General features: G+C 45.9%; 1 protein-coding gene across 1 annotated transcript; it reads right to left on the bottom strand.

The window, feature by feature from the left end:
- Positions 1-1,502: 1,502 nt before the first annotated feature.
- On the bottom strand, positions 1,503-16,792 carry CTCFL (CCCTC-binding factor like; the record flags this gene model as incomplete). Its single annotated transcript, XM_081149252.1, has 10 exons — positions 1,503-1,651; positions 2,876-3,074; positions 7,018-7,200; positions 10,334-10,494; positions 10,876-11,025; positions 11,635-11,755; positions 13,937-14,070; positions 14,378-14,548; positions 15,610-15,820; positions 16,250-16,792. 10 exons carry the CDS (start codon positions 16,790-16,792, stop codon positions 1,503-1,505), a joined length of 2,022 nt encoding a protein of 673 aa, XP_081005378.1.
- Positions 16,793-17,165: the final 373 nt, after the last annotated feature.

The following is a 17,165-nucleotide window of genomic DNA, read 5'->3' as shown; positions in this document are numbered from 1 at the left end:
TCCATAGGGGCTGCATCATTTTACACTCCCACCAGCAGAGCACAAGGGTTCCAATTTCTTACCGGGGAAAAAAAGACATTTTTAAGAAGCATCATGCACATATAACAAAAAAACTTTGTCATTTTATTGAGTTATGCAAAACATCTTTAAACAATAGTCGAAGAATAAGAAACTATTACAAAAGTTCAAATGTCACAATGAGAGCATATAGCAGCCCACAGAATTAAGTTTCACTACGTGCGTTCAATTATTTGCTGTTATGAAAAGAGGTATAATGCCCTTCCTGCTGGGAAACTGCTTCCACATGTTCGCCTCATGCAGGGCTTCTGGACTTGGGATATTTTTAACAATAGATCAGCATTTTAAGAATTTGAGTTAACCAGATGGGAGACATTCTTTCATGATGTAGATGTATATCAAATCACCATGATGTATGCTTTAATATCTTATAATTTTATTTGTCAATTATACTTCAATTAAGCTGGAAAAAAAAAGAATTTGAATTTAGGACCTATCATTGATTTTAAAATATGGGGAGAAAAATTCGCAGCAAAACCAAGGGCAGAGCTAAGAAGGAAGATCTAACTCATTAGAAAGATAGGTCCCTGCGGATTTTAAGGACCAGACAAGGTTCACGTGCTGTTTGGAGGCGGGAACGGTCTCCTCAGGGGTCGAGAGGGACTCGCTGTTTGCAGGGTGTTATAAAAAGAACAAATTCTTTCCAAGGACATATTTCCATTATCACGTTTGTTTCTTTTCTGCCAATTATTTTGAAAACATAAAAAAAATAGTTTTAGCAAAAGAAAAGGGTGAGAGCCGATACGCTGATAAAGAACAATGGGAAGTGAGTGGGGGGATCTCCTACCTGGCAAGGATGTAATTAGGAAGAATATGAAACCCTAATGGTATACTTTGCTCAGGGAATAAGGGAGAAGAGGTCAAGTGTTATTTTCTAGTCAGTTTCAGAGTTTTTCATTTTCTGCTCAGTTTTTATTTTGGTATAATATTAAGACCTTTTGTGTTGAATTTAGAACTAATTAAAAGCATTATAATGACTTTAAATTTTATGGAAAATTCATCTGTAGAAAAAGGATATAAAATTAATATTTTATGTTTAAAAAACCATAATATTAGAAATGTCACGGGGTGACACAATTCAACATAAAATTTCTCAGCTTTGACTGTTGGCCGAAGCACTCAATATCCTGAACTACAGAAACAAGTAGTTCCAAAAATCACTGCTCATTCATTGTGGCCAATATCTAGTGAATGAATTCATGGGTTTGAGGTTTTATGCCCTAGTTCAAGATGTGGGCCTTTTATAAAATACCTGTAATGTTTTTTTAAAAGATCAAGTCAAAAATAGGCAAACAATTCTAGGCACTCCAACAAGCTTTGGAAAAGTGTGACCATCCAGTGTCACGAACTTCATTGTTTCAAAGAAGATGCTAAACCTTTCTAACTTGGGAGAGAATGACATGCTGTGAGGACACCCGGGCGCCTCACTCGTTCAGCAAGTTGAGGACCATCTCACAGGTCAGGTCTCCATCCAGGTCCCCGCTTCCGGCTGCGGTTTCCCCGAAGTTCACAGGAACCATCTCTTCAGGGTACTGCTCTCCGGTCACCAGGGAGACCTCCTCGACAGCGGCTTCTTCGGGGGAAAAGGCACAGGGTTGGCAAATTTACAATAAAGCCAAGAAACCAATACCAATGTATTTTGGAAACAATCACTTGGTTTTTAACCTATAGCAGCAAACATTTTAGAAACAGCCTTCCCATGGATGGAACAGGGTGAATGAATAAATGTTCTGACTCAACCTGCTTTCTGCCAGGGTCTCACCACCTCAGCTCTACGACATTCTCTGTTGTGGGCTTTAAAAAAATACACTGCATTTAGGTGTCAAGAGGGGCCTTAGGTGCCTGATTAGCGGGGAAGTCATACATTTCTAAGGCGTTTTCAGAGCTCGGGGTCCAGATGACCTGGTCTTGGGCTCGGAGTTGGATTTCACCTGGTTTGTCGTCTCCAATAAACGACTGTACCTGCAGTGGGTTGAACTGTTGCCCCCAAGAAAGATGTGTCTGCATCCAAACGCCCCTACCCTGTGAGTGTGACCTATTTGAAATAAGGGTCTTTGAAGATGTAATAAGGATCTCGAGATGAGCTCGCCAGAACTTTCAAGGCAGACCCTAAATCCAAGGAAAGTGTCTTTATAAGAGACAGAAAAGGTAAAGACAGACACAAATGAGAGGCCATGTGAAGATGGAGGCAGAGATTGGGGTGACGTGGGGCCACCAGAAGCTGGAAGAGGCAGAGGGCTCCTCCCCTGGAGTCTCCAGAGGGAGCAGGGCCCTGCTGATGCCTGGATTCAGGACGTCTGGCTGCAGACTGTGAGAGAATAAACTTGCTGTCCTAGGCCCCCCAGTTTGTGGTCGTTGGTTGTAGTATCTCCGGGGTCCGAACGCAGCGCCCAGCAACCCACCAGCTCGGCTGAGGGGAGCTGCAGGGACAGGAGAGCAGTGGGCATGTGCGTTTGTCATTGGGACCCACTAAAATGACCCCAGGAACCCATGTGGTGGGGGGCTGTGGACACCCCCAGGGCTCCCAATCACTTTCTACTCCGCCTCTCCGCAGTCCTGAGGGAGGTAAGCAACCAGACCTGCCTCGCCCATAACCACGGGCCAAGTGACACGGGCCAAGTGAAGCCCAGGCCCTGCCCAGAGTGGCTGCAGCCGCTCCCGAGCCGCCCGGGCCGGGCGCCCTGCAGGGTCTGCACTCGCTTTCTGGGTTGTTCCCCGCACAGAATGCCCAGCACCCAGGGAAATTTATGAGAAAATCACGGTCAAATTCAAACCGAATTTGTTTAAAAGGAGGTACCGTCTTCCTTCGCCGCCTCCCTCGGGATGGCCGACTTCCCCATCGTCACGCTTCCTGTCCCTGCGGTCGCCGATTTTCCCTCTCCTGCCTCACACTTCTCTGAGTGTCTTCGCATGTTAGTCTGTCGGAGAAATGACACAGAACACACGATGAGCACACCAAGGACCGTCATGTAAAGGCACACGGTCAACGACATGCGCTGTGGAAAATGGGTGACAGGTACCGCTTATAATCTTGTACAGAAAAGATGACTTTTTGAAGGTGACCCATTCTGTTGTGCTTGGGCCTAGCCCGAAGCTGGCTTATTTAGGTATTTCTTTACAATAGAAGTCAATGAGGAGACAAAATTTACTTTTCTGGACTGCTTCTACTCTCCAAGGTGAGGCTTGACATTAAACCAGAAATGCAACGTGTCGGTGGACTTGATGAAACTCAGTAAAAGACCACGGGAGCCTCACTGCCGGGAGCTTCTCTCCTGAGCTGCCGCGAGTTATGAAAACTGCACCGCATTCGGATTGAAGCGGGAAGCCACAGATGCCCTGGTCAAGCCTTTCAGCAGTAAATGCTTCTATGTGAACACTCAGGACGATTCGAAATAAGTCAGAAAGTTTTCGCTATTTCAAAGGTCCATATGCTGACGTAAGATACTGGTCACGTCATTAAGTTTGCTGACTATATAAAACATCTCACTGAATTTCCATTTTGACTTCAGTTTGGGGCTTTGCAGGCTTATGGGTGGAGGAAGGAGGGTTCGCATGCAAGTAACGGGAATGCTGATGCTGTGCACGGAGTCAGCAGGCTGCGGCCGAGGGTGAAGCCAGCCTCCCGGCGGCGTTTGCAAGGCTAGTGTCCTGGGCCAAGCCCTGTTCCTCCGTTTATGACGGACTGTCCACCTACAGCTGCGTTTGTGCAAAAACCTCCGACGCGAGCAATCGGGGCAGGAACAGCCTGTCTGGTCTGAGGAGTTAAAAATATTCACTGTTTGGCCCTTTATAGGAAGAGTCTGCCACCCCTGGTTTGTATGATGATTATGGGGAAATGAAGCCTCTTGGGGTGAGGATTCCTTTGAGGATATACGAGCAACAGGTCCTTCCCCAGAAAAGTGCAAATTATTTTTACATATCCACGCTCTCCCTAATACCTTCATCAAGTTCATGGTTAAGAACATCTGATGTCAGTTTTGAACGAACAAATAAATCAAACAAAAACACACCCAGCCTTCAGAAAGCAGGCCCACTGAGGCTGTGACGTGACGAACCGCTGTGTCAGAGAAATGCTGCTCTGGAGAGGAAGACCCAGCCTTCCGATCCAGAGCAGGGTCCTCACGGGGAGGAGGGGGCCTGGCCTGCGACATTCTGGTATGGAGGGGCACTGGGACCACTGTGTGGAAGTTTGCTGCCCTGGCCAGCGTGGCTCCTGTGGAGCACTGCCCCATACTCCCGGCCAGGGCACGTACCCAGGTTGTGGGTTCGGTCCCAAGTCGGGAGGTGTGTGGGATTTCGCGTATACCTCCTGCCCCACATCTGCACACCCTGCCCCACCTGATGGTACATCTGTTATAACTGGCGAGTCTGGCCAGCTGTGCAATGACGTGCCCATGATCACATATCGTCCAGAGTAGTTTCACTGCCCTAAGAATCCTCTGTGCTTCTCCCACGCATCCCTCCCTCCCCAACCTGACCACCAGTGGTCTTTTACTATCCCCACAGTTTTGTCTTTTCCAGAATGTCATCAAGTTGGAATCATATAGTATGTAGCTTTTCAGATTGGCTTCTTTCACTTAGTCATATGCATTTAAGGTTCCCCCAAGTCTCTTCATGGCTTGATAGCTCATTTCTTTTTAGTGCTGAATAATATCCCATTGTCTGGATAGACCACAGTTTGTGTGTCCATTCACTTACTGAAGGACATCTTGGTGGCTGGTGGCTTCCAAGTTTTGGCTCCATTGTGTTGCCTTTGCTCCTCTGTCGAAGATCACGTGGCTGTATTTCTGGGGTCTATTTCTAGGCTCTCTATTCTGTCCTATTGGTCTGCTCGCTTTTTGACTACTATAAATAATGCCACTATGAATATCTGTGTACAAGATTCTGCGTGGTCACATTTTCAATTCTTTTGGGTATAAGAATTTTGGGGTTCATGGGGATGTAAAGTACAGCATGAGGAATATAGTCAATAATATTGTAAATAACTATGTATGGTGCCAGGTGGGTACTGGAAATATCAGAGGGAGCACTTTGTATAGTATATGGTTGTCTAACCGTCTACCTGAAACTAATACAAAATAATAATGAATGTAAACTGTAATTGAAAAAGACCCCATTTTCTTAATTAAAAAAAAAGAGGGAACCCTGGGAGTCTACAAGGGGGCTGATTCTCTAATGCCAAAGCCCAACAATTAGTCATAATTGACATAATAGAAATGTGACGGACATAATGTTAATGTAGCAGATAGGTTTTTTGTTTTATTTTAAGTTTCTTTGCCCAGAAATGTCTTTTAAGTCTTTGGCACTTGAAAGAAAAAAAAAGAATTGCTGGGTCATATGGTAACTTTATGTTTAACTTTTTGAGAAACTGCCAGACTGTCTTCTAAGGTGGCTGCTCCATTTTAAATCCCACCAACAGTGCCTGAGAGCTCCAATTTTTCCACCTCTTTCATTGTCTGTCTTCTTTAATTGTAGCTCTCACAGAGGCTGGTTGCAGGCGTACCTTTATCGTGATGTTGATTTGCGTTTACCTAGTAACCAATGATGCCAAGCATCTCTCATGAGCTTATTAGCCATTAGACTATCTTCCTTGGAGAAGCATCTGTTTAGATCATTTTTCCTGTTTTTAATTGGGTATTTGTCATTTTATTGAATTATAAGAGTTCTTTATTTATTCTAGATGTAAATCCAAATATGCCTTCTTGAATAAAAGACAAAGTTTCAAAACTTCTGATTCTAGGCTCTGAGGGACTCTGAGGCCAACTCATTCCGTTCTCCGCTTTCTGTTTCTCTCGCCAGGGGGCGCTCTGTACACTTTTAACTCAGTATGAAGCTAGTCTTCGGAGCGTTGCTACCCCTTTTATTTGCCATTTTGAACTAATATCATTAACACTCCAGAATTACCCCACTGTACTACCCCCTGAAAAAACACAACTACCCTACCTTTTAAAAGAAAAAAATAAAGTTTTCCCCTATAGAAACAGTCAACTTCAGATAGCTCAAAACTTTCGTAAAGTTAGACTGGAGCATACATCATCTAAGGACCTAATTAATCATTTGTGGGGGTTTAAAGTGTCCACAAATTCTTTGACACTCTTCCTTTCAAAAGGGACTTCACGTCCCACCTTTGAGTATGGGATGGGCTTAATGATTCGTTTCTAATGAAGTAATGTTGTCACTTTTAAGATCAGGTGACAAAAGGAACTGTGGCTTCCTCCTTGCACACTCCAGCCGTCCTATGGAGAGGTCCCTGTGCCGAGGAACTGAGTCCTCCTGCCCCCTTCTACTGAGTGAGCCATCTTGGGAGCGGCTCCCCCAGCCCCGGTCCAGCCTTCAGATGGCACAGCCCCCGCCAACATCCTGATGCAGCCTCATGAAGGACCCCGAGCCAGAGCCACCCAGCCAAGTGTGAGCCACAGAAACTGAGATAATAAATGTTCAGGGTTTTAAAAGGCTCTCAGTTTTGAGGTAATTAGTCATGTAGCAATAGAAAACTGATACAACATCGAGAAGGAATAAAGAGGAAGGGTAAGTGGCTTTCTTAGCACAGTACCAACAACACTGTACTAAGAACACGTATGAAACATTTTGAAAATTGCACTCTCTCTGCGGAGTAGCCTAAATCAAATTCACAGGAACAATTTTTAAATGTTACACTAAAACCAGGGATTCTTCGTGGATCTTGGGGAGTCTGAGAACTCCCTAAAACTGTTTGCAAGGTTTTGTTTGTAAGACTGTCTTTTTTTCACAGAAGGGGAGACCACACATTTATAAGATTTTCAAGAGTTTTGTGACTAATAACCACTTTCCCAGGGCATGGCAGATGCTATCTTAAGTCCTGGCAAGTTTCTATAATGGTGTTTAAACTCCCGAGTGACACTGTGCCTGGGAGGTAGAGGGATCTTTTCAAGGAGATTTATGGCAACTCAGGTGACTTACCCAGCGGGAAAAGCCTTTGCCGCAGCTGGAGCACTCGTAAACAGCTGGGGTGAAGTCAGCATCGTGGTATTTCTTGACATGAACGGTTAGAAGGTCCTTCTGTCGGAAGCACTGGTTGCAGGAGAGGCAGGCAAATGGTTTCTCTCCAGTGTGGGTTCGGGTGTGAACAGTCATGTGGCGCTCCTGGGAGGGAAGGGGAAAATCCAACAGCTCAGCTCCTTACAGGGGTTTTTAGTATCGGACAGTGTTTATCGTATACCTTTATTTTTCCTCCCCAAAGATGAGTGTGCTATTAAGAAAAATCACAGCGAAGACATTCTGAACATAGCACTGTTATGGTGGCAGGATGGTCTGGCCATCGACGAAACAGTCACACTGGGTACTGCCACCAGGTACAAAGCTCTCCCAGTTAGCTCCTAGTTGGTCCTACAGGCCCACAGGGGATGTCCAGGAACACACCTGGGGAGGGGGGGAAATGATAATCATTTTCCCCCCAAAAGAGCTCATGCATTTGCAGCCCTGCCTCTATCATTATTTACGAAAGGCAGACAGACCTGCAAACTCAAGAATCGGATGCTGGGGTTTCAGTTAAGCAGACATCTGGGGCTGGAAGGACAGGAAGCATACATTTTCCCTTCTACTCCCTGACAGAAAGATAACAGATTTTCATATCGAGTTAAAAGTATCATGGGAAAAAGATTGTTCTCAGCAAAGAAGTAATCAGAAATTTTAACTAAGATTTATATGAGTAAATAACTTGGGGAATCAGGACAAAAAATATATAAAGTCAAGCAAAAATACACATTTGTTTTATTGAAAATGCTATGATTATTCAGATAAAGTGCACGAGCACTTGCGCGTTACTGTTAATAACCTATCTGCCAGTCTGTCTGCCAGTCCTCTCCCGGTGCCCCTTCCCCACGGGCCTCGCCTCTCATCCCTCCCTCCAGGAGAGCATCTATCTCCTGGTCTCCCTGCTGGGAGTCAAGGTCCAACCCAAGAGCCCAGGTCTCCAGGGCCAAAGCATTCAGAGTGCCCAGCAGTGTCCCAGCCTCAAGGTCCTGTCTGCTCTTTGCTCACCAAACACCTGGGGCTTGACCCTCCCTGGGACCCTGTCCTCTCCAAGTCTCGTCCGTCTTCCAAGAAATTCTCCCAGTTCATTTGAAAAAATCTGAGCCTGGACGCAGAATATTCCAATGCTCAGTCTACTAGACAAACTCTCTTTTCTTTATTCAAAGCATTTACTATTTATAGCCCACACTTTGAAACACAGTAAGTACTGACTTCCACCTTTGGTAACTGGGCAAATATCTGAGTGGCATGTACTTCTAAAAAAAAAAAAAAAAAATCCTCACCCAAAAATATGTTTTTCATTGATTTTTAGAGAGAGAAGAAAAGAGAGGGAGAGAAACATGGATATGAGAGAGAAACATCGATTGGTTGCCTCTTGCACATACCTCAACTGGGGACTGACCCCAAAACCTGGGTATGTGCCCTGACCAGGAATTGAATCCACGACCCTTCGGTGCAGGGGGTGACGCTCCACCAACTGAGCCACCCAGCCAGGGTTGTTCTGACACTTTTGGTCTTAGGACCCCTTTCACTCTTAAAAATTATTAATACTCCGAAGATTATATTAGAAATTAAAACTAAGAAATTAACATATAAAAGTAGTTATCAATTCTTTAAAAGAATAACAATAAACCAATTACATGTTAACGTATTTCTATACACACATATTATCTATTTTTCAAAACAAAAAATTAGTATCCGGCTTAATAGATAAGGTTGCCAGTTAAAATACAGGCTGCACCATTTGGGACATGCTTATATACAAAAGTATTTGTTGTTTATATGAAATTCAAATTTAACTGGCCATCCTGTATTTTTATTTCTAAGTCTGGCCACCTTATTAAACGAAGACAGCCTGATTCTCATCTCTGCTTCTGCCTTCAGTCGGCTGAGGTGTGTTGTTGTGGTTGAGACAGATGAGGCAAATCTACTCTCATGGGTACGTTGTTGAAAAGGGAGCAGAATTTTGATAATTTTTCAAATAATTGTAGACATTCTTTTCTGATATTACACTGAAACTCAGTAAGTGCTAATTTCTTAACAATTGGCTAAAATGTGGAATCTGAAACCACACCAGTGATTTTTTTGTACTCTATCACATTAAAATCTGCTGATCTATCTTATACTTTGAATTTGTTACCTCACGTCTGATTTTGTAAAACAATGGATTGGTCGTATGGAAAATACCAGTCTGAGTTATGGAGAGCTTCTGAATGCTGATGCGTTTCACTATTCCACATAAAAAACTGCTTTTCTTAAAGTGACTCCATCTTTGGATATAAATTTTCCAAAATTCTAATTCTAATTTCCTCTTAAAAGCTAGCCTCACATATTTCTCCAAAGTGGCATGCTCATTCCATTTACCTTTGGTAGTGCCAAACATCCAGTAACTGAATAAGCAGAGTTTGCCACTTTTCCTTTCAAGTTAAAATAGCGGTTCATGAAAAAGCGGCTAGTTGAGCTGGAAACTCCGGCAGCCCCACGGTGTCCTCTAGACACTGTTCTGCCTCAGAAGAGAGCGGCGCTTCTTACCAACCTCCCAGCTCATCACACAGAACATGAAAACGGTGAGTAGTCAGGGTGAAGACTGAATAAAGTTAATACTACTTCCCCAGGGACATTATTAAGTAAAAGTGCCCTTTATTTTTGCTGCCGATGCAGGAAGGTGAAGAACACAGCGGTGACAAGGACTGACTGCTTTGCTTTGTATTAAGGCACCTCCACGGCTTTTGCACAACACGGCTTTTTTCCAACACAGCAAAGGGCGAATAAAGTGTTGGCATAAATTCATTAATTTAAAATTATGTTTAGGATATGTTTCTATTGATTTTTAGAGGGAGAGGAAGAGAGAGAGAGATATATTGGTTGCCTCCCTAATGCCCCTTGACAGGGGATTGAACCTGAAATCTAGACACGTGCCTTGGAATCGAACCCTCAACCTTTTTGGTGTACAGGGTGACACTCCAACCAGCTGAACTACCGGGCCAGAACAATTAACGACAAAAATTTGATCTGATGGCCCTGATTAGTTTCAAGGACCTCTAGGGGTCCGTGAACCACACTTTAAGAACTGTTATTTTAATTCCTTGGCTCACGGCTGCCTTCTGGTTACTTTTAAGTCTTTTTTTTAAAAACATGACTTTTTTCAATATTTTTGAAGTGATAGAAAACCCCACCCCAGCCCTTAATTCTTCCATATTCCAGGGCGGCCCACCACCTCCCCGAATGGACAGAAGGCCGGTACCTGCTGGCAGGTGTAGCTGCAATACTCGCACTTGAACTTCTTCTCATTTTTGTGAGTTTTCTGGTGCTGAAGGAGGCCGTAGCGGTCGTGGAAGATAGCGGAGCAGTAGCGGCACTCCATCTCTGTGGCTTTGTAAGTGTGCAGGTTGCGCAAATGGACGCCTGAAACCATGACAGAACATCGTACATGGGAGGGTGCTATTTCCTGGGGGGCTGATCTGCCCCTGCCCTCTAAGCCAGGGTCTCTCTCTGCACCATTCGCTGGGGAGCTGGCCGACTCCTCCTTGGGCGCGCCGTCCGGTGTGGGACGTTTAGCAGCATCCCTGGCTTCTGCCCACTAGATGCCAGTAGCATCCCTTCCTCTTGGCTGTGGCAACCAAAATGCTAGGAAACTGCACTTATGCAAGGTAGGCACCAGATGGCACCACAGGACCACCGGGGGAAACTCCCCAGCCTAGTTCCTGAAGCCGGGCTGGCTCCCGGAATGGGGCCCAGGCTCCACAGGCTCCCCTACAGAAGGAAGTTCACAGTCCAAACACTCACGCAGGTCGCTCTTCCTCGCGATGACCGCGGCACAGTGCGGACACTGGTGCTTGCGGACGTTCTCGCTGTGCTTCTGCGCGATGTGTATCTTCATGGTGCCGCTTTGGGTGAAGCGCGCCTGGCAGAAGTGGCATTCGTAGGGCTTCTCGCCTGTGAGACGATGACAAAGATGACCCTCTGCAGAGCGGCTTCACCCACGCGCCCTGGTCCTCCCCAAAGGGCTCCCGGAGCCGACGGCTTGTCTTTCGTTCCCAGGCTCCTTCTTCACCCCCTCTCCTACGTTTACCCCCAATTAGTATGACACTCCTGGAGCGAGCCCAGGCCACTATCTAGCCCCCATCTGGTGGAAAGAACGGGAAGGACACGCAAACACATTGTCTTACAACAGAAAGAAAGGGGGGCGCACCCCGAGCCCAGCACACGCTTTACGCAGCTCTCAGGTGGAAGGGTGGCGAAGGAGCCGGCTCTTAACAAGGAACCGGCTTTAAGCCCTGAACCACCTATGGCAGCAAGTAACTGACGGTGTCTTCCTGGTCACAGCATGTGACAGCACAGGGCTTGCGTGGGCTCTCTGGACGCCAAACAAACACAAAGGTGCAGAGCAGAACCCCCCACGCCGAAAAGGCGCCGAGACGTTCATTCTGACACTGAACTTCAGTTCTGCGACTGCAGTAACTTTTACAAGCTCACTTCTGAAAACGAGACAGTGCTTTACGGACGTGGCCCACGGACGTGGCCTTCAGCATGAGACACTTTTACCTGAGTGTGTCCTCATGTGTCGTTTCAGCTTGTGGGTGTCCTTGCTGGCGTAGCTGCAGAGATGGCACTGGTAGGGACGCTCCCCCGTGTGTGACCGGATGTGACGCTTCAACTTACTCGCCTAATAAGCACACGGAAAGTATTTGTTTGCAAGAGAAACCTGAGAATTTTAGGTCCAACCAATCAGCGTCATCAAGAGAGATTGACATTTTAACCTCGGAACATACCTCGCACCCCGAGAAACTCAAAAAGGCCTTACTTTTATGTTCTGTCGTGAATGATTTCTCCCCCATTCGATGTGTGTTTAAGATCCTTTGGAAATAAGCAGCAGTAGTTGCCAGAGACTCTCACATTCAGCTTCACATCCACACGGAAAACTGCAGGCTGGCTGCTCAGTGCCACAGGGGATTTTATTTCCATTTCTAAGGCCATTCACACTCTGTGCGCAAAGTTTAGACCATGCCACAGAAGTGCAGAGGCCAGAATGCTTTCTTTTGCATAAATAAAGTGAGAATCTTGAAACACCGGCTCTCTGATAGGCAGACACCGTCTGGGGCACTTCTTAGTTCCAGGTTCTGTGGGACCTAAGTGGCTATCAAAGATGGTTCTATGTGCCTGGAGTCTCTTTATAATAAGCAACTTCTGAGTAGAAGAACATACATTCTACTTTAATTACATATCCCAGGTGACAAGTTAAAAAGGTGAGCAGCACATCACCTGCCATTGGATCACGCTTTGCCTGACTGCTTTGCTACCTTCCAGAACCGTCCTTCGTCAGTACTGTCTCCCTCAGGCCTTGTCTACCTTTGGCAGAACAAAGGGCAGGGGTGACAGGTATCAGAGAGCCCGCATGGCCCTGCCCGTGATCTCTGGGCCTGATTCCCTAATAAGCGACAAGCACACATAAGCCCTGAGAACATTTAAGAACAAAAGAAGACTTAGATCCAAATTGAAAAATTTATATTTTTTCAGATGAAAAGAAGATGTCTTCAAGTATATCAGAAAGTAAAACAAAAAAGAATTTTTAAAATGAGAGCATGAAAGATTTGATGAGGGCTGTGAAAGAGCAAAGGTGGCTGAGTGTCAACCTGCTCTGGGTGGCTCTGCAAGGGAGGGTGAGGGAAGGACGGGAGCTCAGCGCTTTCAGAGGCTGGTGTTCCAGAATGTGCACTCCTGCTGGCGTCTGTGTAAAGAAGTGGGTGGGGGCGCAGGGGGCTTAGGCTACCCCGCTCAAAGCAGACCAGCCCGCAAGACGGAAACTGCACGTGTGCCTGGGCCACCAGGCTGTGCAGACCGCTGACCCCAGGGGAGGGTCTCAGTGGACCTCGGATGTTTGCGCTCAGAACCATCAGAACAACAACCGGAAGTCCACTCTAGGCTTGGGTGTCTCAGATGGCTTTGTTCCTTGAAACTTTCATTTTTGTGTTTTCAAACTAAAGTTACAACCTTTAACTCGGATGAGAAAGAACTTTTAAAAATAGTAATAGCTGAAAAAAATTCTTGGAATCCAATTCTGACCCCGTCTGTGAAATTCCCTGGTTTATGAAACGCGGTTGCATCACTCCCCTATTTCAACGTTAGTTATGCCCTTTAACTTAGTCCCCCCCCCACAAGTGCAGCGTCTTTTCCCAACTGGGCTCAAAATCAGGCCCCGGCAAGTGTCCGGGCAGATAGTGGAGCCCTTAAAAATTAACTGCAGAAAACGACAGTGAAGTAATTAATGTTCTGTCATTTCATTCAGAGAGCTGCTGAACCTGCTAGAAGGTCTGAATAAAATGATCCAGTTGACGTGACTGGGCCACATGACTGAAGTTTGAAACACCTGGCTTCTCTGCAATAACAGGGGAAATGGCATGATTAAACCTTCAAGCAAGTCGCTTCGATCTGACTGCGAACCACAGATGGAGGCACAAAGATTTCGGCCAGCCTTCCGACTGGGTCTGAGGTCTATGCTGGAGCCAATACATTTTGAGACTGCGGACCGAGTACCACCTAAAACACTAGGTAGAGCCTTGAACATAATTTGAGAATTATTTCCCAAGTACCTCACGCAGTTTTATTTGTAATTTGTATACTTTTATATATTGCTTTTGCTAACTGGTAATCAAAGCAAAAAGAAATCCCATTTTCTATTTTCAATTTAGAAAACTGAATGATTGTTATTTCCTGCATAGACTTTGTATGAATAACATCTTTAATAAACCTCTTTTGTAAGGGATTCGACTGCTAGTTTAACGTAACATAACTTAGAGTAACTTTTTAGTAAGACACTACAAAGCTTTAAGCACACGCATGAACTTACTTCCACGCTCGCATACTTGCACATGGAGCATTTAAACGGCTTCTCGTGAGTGTGTTTGTAACGTCTGTGCCTGACAAGCTCTCCACTGGTGACAAACGCCATATCACAATCACCACACTTGTGGGGCCTGGTTCCTGTAAAATCACAGTTTATCCTTTTGACAAGATTTAACCACAAATTTTCCTAGGAACTTATAACTTCTAAATGACACCCAGCCTCAAAATGCTTTAAACACGAAGAAGAGGCTCGCCCTTTAAACCATAAATACGCCAGATAGGGGCGAGAAAAGTCTTTGTATCTTTCAATGTTTTTAACTGAAATGGAAGAAAACAAGACAAGTCTAAAGCAATATGCTAATTTAACACAGAAATAGTTGCATGTGCTTCCCTAAAGCCTTAATACATGTCACTCCGGGGCAGCATCCTTCTCGGGAAGCATTACCTGTGTGGGTATTGACGTGGTTCCGCAGCAGGGTGACTGTGCGGAAAGCTTTCAGGCACAGGTGACACACGTGCGGTTTCTCGTTGGTGTGAGTTTTCATGTGACGATTTAAACTCGAAATTCTGGCTGTGGTGAACCTGCACAAGTCACAGTGGAAGGTCCGTTTTCCTCCTGCGGAGACAGTTTATGTATTTGGAAAAACCTCTCTTTCGATGTTCCAGTTCCACTTTGAGGCGTGATGAAAGTATGCTGGAGTTAGATGGTGGCCATGGTGGTGCAAACTTGTGAATATATTAAAAACTGAAAATGAGCTGGGAATTGGGAAATTGGGCAGGGGGCACAATCTCTTGCTTTAAATATATGAGAAACGACTTATAGCGAGGGTTGCAAATTCTACCACTGACTGGAACCAGAGGCAATAACCCTAAATGAATGACTTTGACCACGGATGGTGGTGGCTGTGTGACTTTCTTAAGCAAGTCACTTCCCAGCCCCGGCCACCTGTTGCAGAAGGGAGGAAACAGAGCCAAGTGTTGTCAAATACGACTTTTTAAAAATGAGCTAGAAATTGAGATTTGAAGAGTGAACTCTTTAATTTAAACAAGAAACTTTTTTTTTTTTTTTTTTTTTAAGCCAGACAAATAATTTTGAGGATCAAATCCACCCTGTGGGCTGCCAAGATTCAATCTCAGTCTTAACATAACTTCAAGGTCCTTCCTCATCTGGCCTGATCTTCCTCTTCGAAGGCCTTCCAGCCTCCTTGTGAAGCCCCACCCACAGGCCACTTGCTGCTGCCTGGACCAGTGTCCCCCCTCCGAGTGGCGTCAGAGTCCTCTTTCGTGGCCTCACCTAGGCTTCCTCTCCCCAGAAGGCACCTCTGCTGCCTTCTCCACATCACTCCTCCTGGGCAGGAAGCAGCTGCTCCTGCTCCCCACCCACCACCACAGGGTCCAAACTAGGGAGCAGATGGGAGGGAGCCCAACACTCTATGTGCACGCACAGCGCTTTGCAGGAGCATTTTCTACCCTTTGAAAACACTTGTGTGCAAAATGCAAAAAACACTTGGATTTGATGCACAATAGAGAATATCAGTTTAAAACTTCTCCCATTTCCTGACATTCTAAAAGCAACTAAAAAGTCAACCCTTTAAAGCTTCAATGACGCTCTCCTTTTCCTAAAGAAAAACAGCAGCTCACTTTATGCAGGGTTTCACACAAAATGAACCCGCCTACCCTTGGTCTCTTGTTGAGGTTTTGGAGAGTTGGCTCTTTCAACATGTGGTTGAATAGGCGCAGGTTGATCTTCTGTTTCTTTCACGTTTAAGTCTGAAATTGTCAGGACAATTTCATCTCCCTGCCTCGCTTCCACAAGAAAGAACTGGTCTTGTGTTTCCTTGACGCCTCCTTCAGCCGGTAGCTGGACCTCCTCCTGACTTTTCTCAAGCTAGTAAATAAAACAAGTATTCAAATTAATACGGTATTGTAAATTACAACCTGATTCAACTCTTTGCCTTGATGAAACCAAGCAACACGTAACAAAAAAAAATTAAAGTAGTACATAAGATTGTCCTTTGCAACCGAAGTGCTTAAGAGTAATTATTAAGCATCAACGGTTTTGATGGTAAAACAACACTATTTAAAAAACACACACACAACACAATGTGCCTGATAGTATTCTAATTAGTGAAACTTTTTAAACTCTTAAGAAAGAACATGTGGTTCCCCCCCCCACCCCCCGGATTTTCCTGGGAATTATTTTACTGTGTTTTATTTTAAACTGCTTGTCTATACATAATACTGCACAACAGACAACCTAAAAAATTGTTTGCTTTAAATTCCATGTAAGGGGTCTGTTTTTTGAAGGCACATGTACCTTAATCAATCCAGCGCCTTCAGGCAGGCCCTCCACACACTTACTGTCTTCAGTGGCCACGGCCACACTGTCCTGCAGGATGTGGAACTGCATGTGCTCCACTGCCTGCAGCGAGTACACCTCGTCCTGGATGCTGATGGCCACGCACTGGTGCAGGCTCTGCTGGGTCCCCTCTCTGACCCACAGCAGCGACGGCACCCCACTGCTGGTCTGCTGCACCATCACCTGCACCCCCTCTTGGTGCTGTGGCATCAGACAGCTGACCTGCAGCTCCCCGTCTTCGAAGGTGGGGTGCACTGCCTGCAGGGTCAGGATGTGCCTCCCACTGTCCTCCACGGTGGCAGGCACCAGCTCCTGCTCTCCCCCGGGCATCTGGGTCAGGAGGGCCCCATAGGCGCACTGCGCCTCCACCTCTCCAGGGCTTGGGGGCTCCTTCGTTCTGCTCACTCCACCCTCCTCCTCCTGGGCTTTTTCTGGCACCAACTCTAGCTCTTTGATTTTGGTGAAATGCTCGGAAGGGTCAGAGACCTCGGTCCTTGCCATTTTGACTTGGCCTGTTTGAGAAAGAAGCAAGCAATCTGGGTCGGGCACAGTGAGGTTGGGCCCCAGCAGGCTTTCGGGTTGACCGAGGCCTGACGAGGTTCTGGCCTCAAAAGGCTTTAGGCCTCACAGGAGTCAGGAATAAATTGGCTGGGCCTAGCAGGAGCTGAGCCTCAGCAGGATACAGGCTAAAGCAGGCATTTGTTCAGAACATTCTAGAACCCACAGGTTTGGCCTTGAGCAGGCTTTCTGCACACGCACGGTCTAGGACTAGTAAGCTGGGGCCTGCGCAAGTTCTCCGCCTTGCACAGCTCCAGACTGGGCACCTTCTGAGCCCTGCGGCTTTGGGCCTAGAGGCTCAAGCCCACACACGCCC

This window comes from Miniopterus schreibersii, assembly GCF_964146895.1.
Source record: "Miniopterus schreibersii genome assembly, chromosome: 10".
Classification (NCBI taxonomy): domain Eukaryota; kingdom Metazoa; phylum Chordata; class Mammalia; order Chiroptera; family Miniopteridae; genus Miniopterus; species Miniopterus schreibersii.
The sequence above is the reverse complement of the archived record's forward strand: the minus strand, read 5'-3'. Positions and strand labels throughout refer to the sequence as shown.